The 14,028-nt window shown below is 38.2% G+C and overlaps 1 protein-coding gene across 1 annotated transcript in view; it reads left to right on the forward strand.

The window, feature by feature from the left end:
- LOC150082494 (polyadenylate-binding protein 2-like) overlaps window positions 1–13,572 on the forward strand; it is an 83,363-nt gene extending 69,791 nt beyond the window's left edge. The window contains exon 7 of the mRNA XM_090377791.1: window positions 13,497–13,572. Coding sequence (XP_090233917.1) covers window positions 13,497–13,572 — 76 coding nt within the window. The remainder of the gene's footprint in view (window positions 1–13,496) is intronic.
- Window positions 13,573–14,028: the final 456 nt, after the last annotated feature.

Raw genomic sequence — 14,028 nt, forward strand, 5'->3', positions numbered from 1 at the left:
GTGTTCTCTTGGCACGGGCTGGATTTGCTCATACCGTTAGATGATCGTGTTATCTCCAATGAATATCTTCTGTCGCATCGAACCAAATTTATCCTGCTATGTTTCAATTTTGTATAAATTGCGATGGTTTCTTTTAAGACGCCAATGCAACTATCCACCGAAAAAATATTGTTTCTGAATGTTTTCAGGAACACTCCCAAGATTTCCAACATCTGCCCTGGTCGCGTAATTCTTCAGATCTGAACCCAGTTGAGAATGTCTAGAATATGATGGAAAGGACAGTTCGCCTTCGCAGTTGTCTACCGCCTAAGTACAGCAGCTGACAATTATTCTGGTGGAGGAATGATCAAATCTGGAAGTATATTCCCTCAGGCGTCTAGTGGAATGCATGCCACAGCGTGTGTGGGCTATAATTCGGACAAAAAGGTGGCCCTACCAAACATAGAATAAAAGTTTCTAATTTTTTGGCCAGTGAATGTATGTTGTTAAGGAGTTTACTCCATGAGATTCACAAAACCGAAGCTACAAAAGCCATTAAAATTTTCCTTTAGGTTTTTCCACACACATGGGAATAGGATTTAAAACAAATGCACTTCACTAATCAGTTCTTCCTAAAAAATTCAAAGGAAAATATAAAGCAAAGAAATCTATCAGTGTACGGATTCATTATAAATTTAAAATTTCCTAATCAAGAATTCCAGTTTGGTAAGCAGCACATTCTCCTTTATTTTAAAGTCAAGTTTTAATAATAAATTATTAACGATGTTTGAGAGTGCCCAGACCCATATTTGTTTATGCCTTTGATTGATGCATTAAAGGTGTTCTCCACATTCCAAACCCATGGGAACTTCCCCTTCACTCGGAAAACTGATATTGGATCATTTTTAGACAGTCAAATCGAGTTTTAAGTTCTATTCGAGGGAAAAAAGTCCCAAAAGCTCGAGAGAGCGTACTTTCTGGTATATTCGTAGAGAAATTATTTCTTAAAGGTTCGTTGGTTTTTGTTGTAAGGTTTTAGACGCATCAGGAACTTTGATCATATTGCTCTTTATGTTTGCAAATTTCTTGTGTTGTGTGGTCAATTTGTTGTTTGCTGTACGAATAAACCGAGTTTCTGAGAGAAAGTACCATGTTCCCCTCGTCTGAGACCGAATAACTCGGCCATGTGATAACGATCCATAAAAACTCCTCGCATCAGTAACAGGGTTAGAACTCACGTCTTTTTCATCTGGTGTGGGGTGGATGGCGATTCTACCCAACTGCGGTACCCATGAGGACATTAATTCTTAAAAACTAATTCTTATTAATAATAATGTTAATGTCAAATTGGTTTTTCATCATTCACTATGTCCACTTTCATCATTCAATGTGCGAACTTTGGAAGATGGCGATTTATCGTACCAACTGAGCTGCCACGCACAACCCATCTCTTGACAAAGAAAACGCCTTAAACAACAAAACGTTCTAACATGTGAACAAATTGCGAATTCTTTATGAACAACTTTTTTCCAAGTGACTACTCATTTGGAAGAAAGCCTTGGAAGAATTCTGTTTACTACGTTGGCACAAGGAGATGAATACCAAGTGATCCTGAAAGTTTCCGTGTCTTCAAAATTTTGCGGATATGATCGTTAACAAAAGAAAAGCTTTGCGTAATCCAATTTCAGCCAGAAATCTTCCTTCCCTGTGACGTGTGTCTCTTGTTTTTTGCTGTTGTCTGTCTGCTGAAAAATTAATAGAGGGTTGCTGGCCCGCGATCAAGGAAGTGAAAATCATACGCATGGATATATAACTCAAATAGTTCTGACTTTTCAAGACTTCATTAGTAGTAGTACCAGAAAAAAAGAAAACTTATTCTTTAATAATTCTTCCTTAAATTTATTTAAACTACCCACTTCCACAAGACCAGATATTAGTTTTGTTTTAAAGTCATTAATATCTTTTTAACAATGAAGATTCACAAGGAAAGGAGAAAAGAAGAATGGAACTTGAAAGATTTATTAATGACTGCAAGAAATATGAGGATAAAAAACTTTACTTTCTAGACATACCTTCAAGCTTTTCTCGGAGTTATTTTCTGTTTTTTCCTGGAATGGACTTCACAACCATAGGATTCAAACAAAAAGACGTGGAAGTACGAGAATGGGTATAGTATGTGTCTACCTTTCCTGGATCTGAATTTCAAGACCATGGGATTTTTGTGTAAAATATACTCTAACACCAGAGAATTAGAGATCTGTGTGTGCGAGATTAAGTCCGAGTAAATAGTTGGGGTACACCTCCTTCTGGTGGGAAACGGTACCAAGAAGCAACTTTCCTGGTGATCGCTGAGTCTCCTGGTAGCTAAGTGGCCAGAAACAACTAAACAACAGAACAAGCCACAGATTGTACAGACAGAACACTACACTAATTTCTAATTTATAACTCTTTTACAAAGTTCTGTACCATACAGTGCATGAAGACAGAGTTGAACTAACGTTTAGAAACCGACCTACAATAAGACACAAATATGTTCACATGTCCAAATGACTAATGCATTAGGATGGAATATATATAATGTCTGCCAATTGTTCTGTGGTCTCTTTGATGTTGGACAAAAAACCGAAGTTTCCGGGAGAAAAAACATGCTGCCTGAGACCGACTAACTTAGCCACTATGAAAAGCCCCTTAAAAATTTCTCGTGTCAATGACAAAATTCTAACTGTGCTGCCCACGAGGGACTATGTTCTGTGTTCTGCGAGAGAAAGATTTGTATGCAAGACAACCCAAGACATATGTCCTTACCACATTGCAGAGAAGAGCCTGAATTTTAATTAAGCCGCAAACATGCCAACTGTACCCAATAATTATTAAATGCGATGTTCATGGGTAACTCCAGATCTATCCATTAAGTATTTAAGCCCTTTATGAGAGTTGTCTGGCTGTCAGGTTATAATCGACCGACTTTTAAGGATTAGCATTAGCATCAGTAGTGGCAAATGATGCGAGAAAGCAAGCTTATACAGCATCAGCCAGAAAAAAAAAAAAAAAAAAAAACACCCATTTCACCTATTCATCCCATCCAATAGTTTGTCTACTTCTTACCTGAATTTATTCCGGCTATCAACTTCCACAACAACAACAGATGGAAGTTTGTTCCAGCAATCAACCAGCGGCTGGCTAAAAGCAAACTTCCTCACGTGTATTTTGCAATTATCCTTCCTCAATTTGAATTTGTGCCCCCCCCCCCCTCACGCGTGTAGTCTCAGCAGGGGAAGAATCCCATCAGCATTGAGCTTGCTCAATCCATTCAAAGCCTTAAACACCTCAATGAGATCACCTCGCAAGTGCCTAGTCTCCAGACACAGCAATTTGCAGAACTTAGCCTTCCTTGGTAAGAACACCCCTTTGTTCCCCCCTCACCAATCTAGTTACCCTTTTCTGTACTCGTTCAGCAGCTATACATTCTTCTTAAAATGAGGCCTCCAGACCTGTATGCAGTACTCAAGATGTGGTCTAATCATTGCCTTATACAATGGAATAATCACCTTATCCCTGCTAGCAAAATTCTTGTATATCAAAATCCCAGGACCTGTCCTAGAGTCCTGTCTGCATTGCTCAGAGAACTTCATGTCCGACTGCACAATTACTCCCAGGTCTTTTCCATTTTCCACTATCCTGAGAAGTGGCACCATCAGCTGCCATTTCTCAGCCCATCTGCTTAACTTTTCTAGATCCTGTTGAACAGCATACCATCATTCCTGTCAAAACCACGCTGCCAATATTTGTATCATCTGCAAACTTGGACATTAAGCCAGATATGCCTTCATCAATATCATTAACAAGTATAGAAAACAACAATGGCCCCAACACTGACCTCTGGGGGGGGGTGACTCCACTAATAACATTAGTCCACGAAGAGCAGTGTCCTACAAGACAGACACGCACTTTATCAAATCTTTACTTTTGCCCACTAGTGTATTTGCATATTAAAATCATGTGCATATGATATATTATAAATAAGAGGGATATCAAACTCAGAAAGAATTGCAAAAACACTTCACAGGAGGTAACTGTGCACCTTCGAGTATACACTGCTTGCAAAAGATTCTGAAGTGATTTTCTCTTTAATATAAATATTTCAAAAAGAACTATACGCTTGCGAAGAGATTACCAAGCTGTATTTGGAGGTCGGGTAGTTCATAGAAAAGGAAATAACCATGTTTGAGTTATTCAATGTCGCACTGCAGCTTCTCCAAATCAGACACCGAACTAAAAATACTTTAATCACCCTGGTTCGAGGAATATTTCCCCGACGTGTGATTGCTTCTTCTGTTTTTAGAATTTCTTACATCGCTTTTCGAGTTTAATGAGGTTTTCCGGGCATAATTTGTTCTCCAACCAAACTAAAGACAATGATGAGAGACAAAAAAATATTTTTTTTTTGGCAGAAAATATTCTCTTCGTTTCTTTATTAAATCTACAGGAATTGCATCTATCATTTCCATCATAATTGCTCTGATTCCTTTCTTTTCGAAGTGGTGTCTCTATTCCTGATTACCACATTTAGAAAAAGACAGCGAAATTTTGATCCGACAATCACTTGGAGCCAAAGTGAATGGTGTAGCACTGCAAAGAAGTCGTTCATGATTTTGTTTACTCTCAACCCAAATTCGTTTCCCATGCACAATGTACTTTTTTGTTTGCAGAAAAGATTGGATAGGCGCCGACAGAGTGAAAGAACAACATGAAAAACAGGTGCGTAGGGCGTGGATTTACCATCTATATTATCTCTAATAGATCTCACAATAACCACAAAAGGTTGATGCCCAGATCATCGAGCGAAGAGATTTTTTTTCATGTACCTACTGGAAACTCATCTCATTGACAAAGGGTGTTAGTATCTCATCGGAGTACATTCTACTAAGGCAGTTGCGTCTTTGTTCGAAACAATGTTTTTTCCTCTTGTTGTTGGTGACCTTGAAGGCAATAACTAGAAAAGGAGATACGTCAGTCGAAATATCTTATTGATCCTTTTGTAGACTTAAGTAATCCTTTCATGAACCTAATATAAACCTTTCAAAGAAGATAAAGCCACTTTCAAATAAAAATAAAGAATGACATGCCTACGTAAGAACCTCTCCCACAGTGGTTGTCAGCTCCAGCTAAGTGTAAGAATTCACTAGTACGCTTTGCTTTTCTTTAAAATTTAACGTTATACATCAGTAAATTTTATTTAAATATTTAAAAAAATTAAATTATGCTTAAAATTAAAAAGTAATTCAAAGTGAAAAATTAAAATTCAAATCAAATTTGACTGCCAACTGTTACTTAATCGGCAGGCAACAGCACTTGCACAAGAGTGTGGACTAATTCCTCAAAAAATCATCAATGAATCTGTCGCCGAGTACAAAGAGTAGCTGATGATCCCCAACAACTGATCGATATCTTGATTTATCGATGCACCTTACGTGAGAAATTTCTCTGGCGTTTAGTCGAGCAGGGTCACCCCTGCTCGACTAAACCCTCCTGGCATATATTAAAGTTGGGAATACTTTATCTAACCCAATCTATCCAACAAAGGGGCTAAGACAACGATGTGGACTATCTTTATTGTTTATGTTTTCTTGGAATGTGTTTACAAGAATGGAAAAGAAGTTGTTATGGAATGGGAGTACCAATTAACGACAGATATCTTTGGAGTCTAAATTTTGCCGATGATCAGGTTATCACTGCACAAGAACCTTATGATTTAGAATACATGTTGAGAAATTTCACCTTACATATGACCAATGGGCCTCAATATCAATTTTACAAAGAGGAAAGAGGAAGTTTACACATGAATTCATCAAAGTAGGAAGATTCTTAGTGTCATCAACTCTGTATGGTGGGACAATATCTACCGTAGAACTAAAAAACATGTCCAGTCGTTAGTGGAATTGGTACTTTGCTACGGTTGTGAGGTGTGGACACTGAAAGAGGGTGACAAAAAAGAAGCTTAGGGCCCCGGAGATGGACTACCTACGTCGGAGTGCTAGGGTTTCTAGGCTAGAGAAGATAACGAACGAGGAAATAAGATGTATGCACGCAGATGAAGATATTATAGAACGAATAGAAAATAGGAGGTTGAGATGGTTTGGACATCTGCTGCGCATGAAGGAAGAGAGATGGCTTAAAATTATATATGAATGGATACCACAAGGGAAGAGAAGGGGGAGGACGCCCTAGAAAAACATGGAAGAAAGGTGTGCTATCAGCCATGAGAAAGAGAAATTTGAAAGCTGAAGATGCCCAAGTCCAGCGACTTTGGAAAATGGGAACGATAAGGCGGCGAACTACCGTATTAAGTTGAACATAGATAGATAGATAGTCGAGCAGGGTCACCCCTGCTCGCCTACCCCAGACTTACGAGGAAGTAGCGCTAATACACAGGCAATACAAACTATAAACAGTAAGGAAAATGAGACCAAGCATGTTCGATTTGTAGTAACAAATCGAACATTGCCCCAGATTAGCCCCTGGAGCAATACACATGGGCAGTTGAAAGTAACTTTCCAGGTGACCCTAATATAATTTAGGGTTCACTCTGATCTTTGAGTTTGAGTTCTTTGAACGTTTTAGACACACATTAATCGGAACTTAGTTTTTGCTACACCATGAGATACTTATTTTATCATATTTACATAAAAATCGTTTGTACGTGTGCTGTGATCACCTAATTATTTGAGCACTACTCTTAAAAATATACAAGAGTAAATATGTATTTAAAATGTTTCATAACCTGTAAGTATTTAAATCTAACATTTCATTTCAGATATATAAAAAATTTGGTTTGTTTTTCTGCGCATCAGCGGCTTAGGCCATATTGCGCCATCAATATAATGTCTAGAAATTGAGTGTGTTCTATGGTCGATTTGCCTGTTTGCTGGATGAAAAACCCGAACTTCTGGGTGCAAAAACCAGGTTATCCTCGCCTGAGACCAAATAACTCAGTTGCTTTGTAAAAAAGCTCACAAAAATTCCTCTCATCATCAACGAGATTCGATTTCGGGTATTTTCCATCCACTGAGGGGCGGACGGCTACCAAATGTACTAACCCGGGAAGGCTATGAAAGTTTTCTGACGTCGTTGACAAAATATATTAGTAGACCGAAAAATAAATTTATATTTTTCAGTCTACTAAGTTAATATCAAGGTTATATTACTTAAATTTTAAAATCCTGGAAAATTTACTTAAATGTTTGCTTTCTATGCGGCCATAGAGGAATATTTTTTCGTCTTTGGCTGCCATATATTTCGAGGCATCCCTCCAGAATATGGAATTCCATATTGAAGAAGAATCAGTTTTAGTCCTTACCAACCAAATATTGAAGTGATACGTGTTGAAAATCCATACCATGTACTTTAAATAAAATATTCTGCTAAAGTTGGTGGCGTGCCAGCCAATATCACTCCGATTTTTGAAAGTCAGCTGCATCAAAATTCTCTCTGTTTCAATAAATATGGATTGAAATCTTTGATATGGATTACGAATACATGGTGCTACTTAACGTGGTAGAACCATGTTATAAGTACACGTGAAAAAATTGTACACATTTACAAGCAACACATTTGTATTCCAGTTAATAAATTCGTATTCGTTAGCCAACCTGTCAATATATAAACATGTACCTGACAATGATTAGATTTAAGGCATCTAAGGTCATGGAGCGTCAGTCTGTAATTCGGTCTGATTTTATATTTAATAGTCGACTAAGCTATCAACATGTTAATGAATTTGTTGATAACCAACCTTTAACGTTATATGAATACTTGTATATATTTTGGATAAGCAATATATTACACTGCTTGGCCAAAATGTTAGAAACCGTTTCTCAGTATCTCGTAGAACGGTTGGTGGAATTTTCATCCTCCCCCTGGTGGAAAAGACCTGAGTTCGAGTCCCGTCAATGAAGGGAGGAATTTTTATGGACCTTTATTACAATTTGGCCGAGTTAGTCGGTCTCAGGCGAGGGTAGCATAGTTTTTTGTCCAGCAAACAGAAAATCGATCACAGAACACACGCAATTTACAGATGGAGTAATATGGCCTTAATCGCTGATGTTCCTAAAAAACCCAACAACAACAACATATTTTTCTATTAGCTTTAAGATACCTAATTCCACGAATACTATTTTTTTCCAACCACCTATTTCTACTTTGCATAACATTTAGCTCTCCTTTAGTGAATAATGACAGACCTAATTTAACTAGGGTACTAATTAAGTTGGTAACTATTAAAATTAGGAAAGTAAGCTAACAGCTTATTCTGTAGCCGTCCACAAAACTGTTCTGCAGAATTTAAAACTTTGTTGGTATTATTATTGTATGGAGTATGTTCTGCTGGTACAGATTGGGTTCGCTCGTACCAATAGAATGTCGTGTTACCTTCAATGAATTTCTTTCTGATGTATTGGACCAACTTCACTCTGCAATGCTTCATTTTTACAAGGACTGCGATGGATTCTTTCAAGACGACAATGCAACTATCGACCGTGCAAAAACTGTATGTGAACGGTTCCAGGAACATTCCAAAACTTTACAATATACACTCTAGCCATAATTCTCCAGGTCTGAATTCTATTTAGAAAGATTGGTATACGTTGGAAAGGATAGTTTACAGCTGATAAATATCTTGATTGAAGAATGGTGAAATCCGAAATTAGACTCCTAATGGAATCGATGCCATGATGTGTTTGGGCTATAAATCGGTCAAAAGATGGGATTGCTACATACTGAAAAAAGGTTTCTAATTTTTTCACTAGTGATAGTATTATTGGTGTCTTCAAAATATGAGATTATGGATATTTTTAATAAAAGTAGTTTTGGTACTTTTTAATAAAAATAATATATTGATATCATTCTTCTGTCTGTGTGGTTAAATCATTCAAATTGGATTTTGGTCTTTGATGCTTTTGATATAAGATAAAATGTCCACTGTGTTGAAGATGAGCAGAGTTTTTTTCTTTTTTTTTTTTAATAACCTACATACCATTCTTCTATAATAGCCCACCTTTAATTCACGGTAAATTAAAGTTTGTTTTTTCTTTCTATTCAGTAAGCACATCTGTCGATGCACAGTCTCCCTTTATTACAAAATTCCAATCATTGCTGGCAATGGAATAAATGGAAAATAAATCATGATTTATTAAAAGGGTTCCATTTTTCCCCTCTCCCTTTCTGAGTGGAAATATCTCCCACCCCCTACAGGAGTTTAATCTTCCTGGAGCTGATAACCTGAGGTATTTTGAATTTCTGATCCACCTGCACATCCCAGATAACTCTATGTCTGAGGTAAATAAACAAATTTTCAAAACATAAACTTTGGCGACTATATTTGAAAAAAAAAACAAACAAAAAGAAACATATTTACGAGAGCATGCTGTCAAAGGGTTAAGAAGCTACTGCCATATATAAAGTCTATGACCAAGAGTTTGGCGAAAGCAATTCTCCAACTCCATCTATTGCTGTCTGCATTAAGAGAAGATTTACGGTTGAAACTGGAGTGTGGGCATTACCTGGTGACAAACTGTTCAGGAAAAGAACCTCGTATTTGAAACAGTGATAGATGCAATGCTGAAGAAGGAATGTTTCATTAAATTTTGGAAAAGCCCAGACATAATTATTGAAGAAGAAAAGAAGCCCGAGCCTCAGATATGCTGTCTCATTTCAGGATACAAAGTTTGAAATATCGGATGAAGTTGCGTATCTTTATTTCGGATTAACCGAGGTGTTTTTCGTTGACGGTTGGTATAATCTTATAATCCCAAAATATATAATTTTCCTTTTGATCTTAGAAAGTAAAACTATTGAGTCCTCCCGGAGAAAGACGACTTCACCAAATCTTTATTTATTTATTATTTTTTGTTCTGAAGATTACGATTCTCGCCTATGATATTGCCATGTGCTTATTAAATCATTGAAATTGTAGTAAACTGAGAAAAAAGAACGAATTCACAGGGTACCATGAGTGAGTATGGAGGCTGTTCCAATTATTCTTGTAGGGTTTTTAGGAGCGTCAGCCACTAAGGCCATACTGCTCTGTGTATATTGCCTCTAAACTGCGTGTTTGCTGGACGAAAAACCTGAGTTCCCGGGAGAAAAAACTAAGCTACCCTCGCCTGAGACCGACTAACTCAGCCACGTTGCGAAAAATGTCCATAAGAATTCCTTCCGTCTTTGACGGGACTCGAACTGAGGTCTTTTCCACCCGGTGCGGGGAGGACGGCGATTTTACCAACTGTGCTAACCACGAGGGCACTCGACCAGAGAACACATGCAATTTATAGACATATTATATACAGCGCAATATGTCCTGTTGATGATGCGCTTAAAACCTAATAACAATCAACCAATAAATAATCAGCACACAATATTTGTGATCAGTATGCAAATACTTTTGATTATATAGTGTACTGCCACTCTTCGATCATTTCGCACTAAACGTCCCTGACATGATCCTCATGTTACACTACTTTTATCCTCACCATTTCGTAGTACGAGTTCCCTTACTGGGATATGTTTACTACTTTTATGCTGCCGACATGAAATTGTTGCCACATCCAGCAAACCTTGAACCTCCTCCAAACACATGACATTTTCATCACAGACATATATTTCAACTTCCGTTCTGTTAGTCATCGAGGTGTCAAGAGAACGAGTAAACCCTGACCACTTTTCCAAATGTTCATTGACGTGATTTAAACTTGTTCATGGGACCACTTCAAAAGAAGGGTGCTTGGTGCACAGCCAAGCTGAAATGCGTAGAAAACTGGACTCCTATTGGGTGAACTCCTGCCATCAACTTTTATGACAATATTTATGACTGGAACGCCGGCCAACTTACCAGCATACTTAATAAGTTTATGGCGTACAGCTAAGCGTCACCTAAGCCATTTCCGTAGGGGGGAAAGAAAAGATTAAGAGGGAAGCGAGGAATAAAAGCATTAAAAGGGCAGCTACTGACTCCATGTTTTCACTGTGTTTCCTCAGCGGTCGATGTCTTGATGGGTTTCGCATCTGGGTAATTAAACTTTTCTCCCTTCATTGTGGCATAGGACATCACAATGAGGGCCTCACAACTTCATAAAACAGCTTTATCAAATAGTTCAGTAGCTTCAGCAGCCTCGGGGGAAAGGTTACGAGGCTTAAAAGCCCCTATCAACTGAATCACAATAACAGTTGTGTTTAATACGATCTTTTCATTCTAATTCATCAGCAAGAATTTCCGAAATTTGTAAATATTATTAAATTTATTGATATAGTCTTTTAAATCAAATGTACCAACTCAAATTTTCTGGAAAAGAATCGCTAATTATAGTCATTGACAAAGTACTACCGTTCAATAATACAACGGGACTCGATAATCCGAAATAGATTGCTGATTCGGATAATTGACATACACTATAGGTCCCCATGTTAACCCATTTATTGACTCAAGGATTTTTGGTATTAATATTAATTTGGTATTATCAAGTTGGCCTGGATTCTCAGGTTGTTCCTACGTTTGATGAACACTTCCTCGGCGAACTGTGAAAGCGCGATGAAACTGTCCTGGTCAGCAATGAAAAAGTGCTCTTTTCCAGATGGAAGGTCTCTCATGGATGTAGTGAGACGTCCCCTGGAGTCTTCATACTTTGGGCAGTGATACGAATATGCTCCCAGCTTTCTGGGAGCCCACAGGAGCAGTGGGAGTCCTCAATGATGCCAAGTGCAGCAAGTTTGGCATTTAGGGAGCCATGGCCAGTGAGAATGAAGGAAGTAAAGAGACCACAGTCAAAACGGGAGGGGGGGGGGGGTGCTAAGAGTTGGTGAAGGTTATTTGGGAAATGAATCTCTTTGTGACAAGACGTTCAGGGGTAGAATCCCAATGCGCTTGCCAGATCTGATAAAAATGATTTAAGATGTTTTCGGATTTAAGATCTTTCAATTTTCGGATAAACTGCCAGGTTCACACTAATTTAGGACAGTGGTTGGAATACTTTTTTTATGACAGTAGGATAGCTCGCTTCTGTGTTAGCCAATCAATTGCTTTTCTGAATTTCTTAAAACTAAAGAATACGCCGTAATCCCCACACCAGGTGGGAAAGACCCTAGTTCAAATCCCGTCGATGACGTGAGGATTTTTTTTTTTCACAACGTGGCCGAGTTAGTCGGTCTCAGACGAGGGCAGCATGGTTTTTTTCTCTCGGAAATTCGGGATTTTCGTCTAGCAAATAAAAAATTACCAGACATTATATCAGGATCAATATGGCCTTAGTCGCTAATGCTCCTAAAAAAAAAAAACCCCGCAACAAAGATCAAAACAAAACAAAAGAAAAAAATCACGTCGAAAGTTTTCAATTTATTGTTTCACATGCCTTTTGGCAACCACTGTATTCCATATTACCATTTTTATTAATGTACGCGCTGATAGTGGCAATAAAAGCTTCGAATTACTTCAGAGCTGCTCAATTGGGTACATAATTTCCTGTGAAATGGAAGTTGCTTTCACTAATCTATGTTTGGTACGCTATCTTGTGTTTACCACATATTCTCAGTTACCCTTAAACGGAAGAAGTAACAGAGAGCGTTTACATGTTCGCCCAGCCATGTAAGCAATTAATTTTATATTTACGCTGGTATCGCGGACTCCAACTTATCTCCAACTTGCCTCTATCAATAAAGAAGGCTGGAAATAAACTGTTCTTTCTTGAAGTATCTTATCTCGCAAAGCCAGGTGAGTGCAAACTTCTGCAAAGCACCCTGGGAAAACACATTTCACATTAAGCCTTACAAAATGCACTTTGATTCGAAGGGACCCTCACGTGCTAGCTGTAATTGCTAGACTTTCATCGCTCGGTGAACATCATCTATCAGTATTTCTCTTCGCCTCTTTTTACCTTTGCCCTCCGACCGACTTAAAGCAGCCGCTCATTACCTTAATGATTGGCTGCTTTCACTTTTTCCCCAGTTGACACCCGGAAGAGTGCTGCAAATGGAGATAAATTTTCCGAAGCGAAGTGTCCAACTAACTTTCCGAATAAATTATAATTCTCGCTTTTTCAAGGCTCTCGTAATTCCCGGAGGTCGTTAGCACACCAAGATACGCGCTGTAATCCGTCCATTTCCGGAGTCTACTTACAACCCATCGATCTGACAACCCGTACTGATGTGACACGAGGCTGGGGACTTCCCTTTATTGTCTTTTCACCTCAACACACCGAGACACTCTGTCTGGAAAAGTAACAGCACGATGGAGAATGTGGAGTTTCTTTTTAAAATAAGGTGGATTGAAATAAATATTTCTTTTCAAGGGCCGTGACATACTACGAAGGGAAATGAGGACAGCATGTTCGGATCTTTAAATTTTCAGTTTATCAGTGTTCAACGCCCCAAATAAATAATTCAGACGTTGAAGACTGCAAGAAGAGGTGGAAGAAAGAAACACCATTCTAGATCAGTTTTTTTTGTATTTATTTTAATGTTTAATTTTTCAGGTTATTCCATCTCAATGTTGGTCCTGGTCTTAAACAAAAACTTATCTACATGTTTATCCCTCAGCATTTGCTGTGAAAGAATTATTGCGTAAGTATATGGCTATTAAGACAATTAAGGTCACGAGGCGTTAACTGTAAACTCATCCAGAATGGAAAAAAAAAATATGCCCAGAGACGTACATATACCTATTGGAACAGAAAGGTATACTATTAAAAACCGGATTCGAATCGTTACTGATGCAAGTTGGTAGAATTGCGGTCCTCTCCACACCGGGTGGGAAAGACCTGAGTTCCAATCCTGTAGATGACGTGAGGAATTTTTATCGGGCCAATAGTTGAAGCATATCCATATAACTAGCAGTGTTGAGTGCCTTATAATGAAAAAAGAAAGTCAATCAGCACTTGAAGGGGAACAGGCGTTCAACTTGAGACTGTCCCTCAAACGTGTGTGAGATCTTGAACTATGCTGAAGGGTCCGTAAACATTATCAACTGTTCCGGCCTCTACTGAAGACCTGCATATCTGCCTACCT

This window comes from Mastigoproctus giganteus, chromosome 7 (assembly GCF_048544385.1).
Source record: "Mastigoproctus giganteus isolate SK-2022 chromosome 7, ASM4854438v1, whole genome shotgun sequence".
NCBI lineage: Eukaryota > Metazoa > Arthropoda > Arachnida > Uropygi > Thelyphonidae > Mastigoproctus > Mastigoproctus giganteus.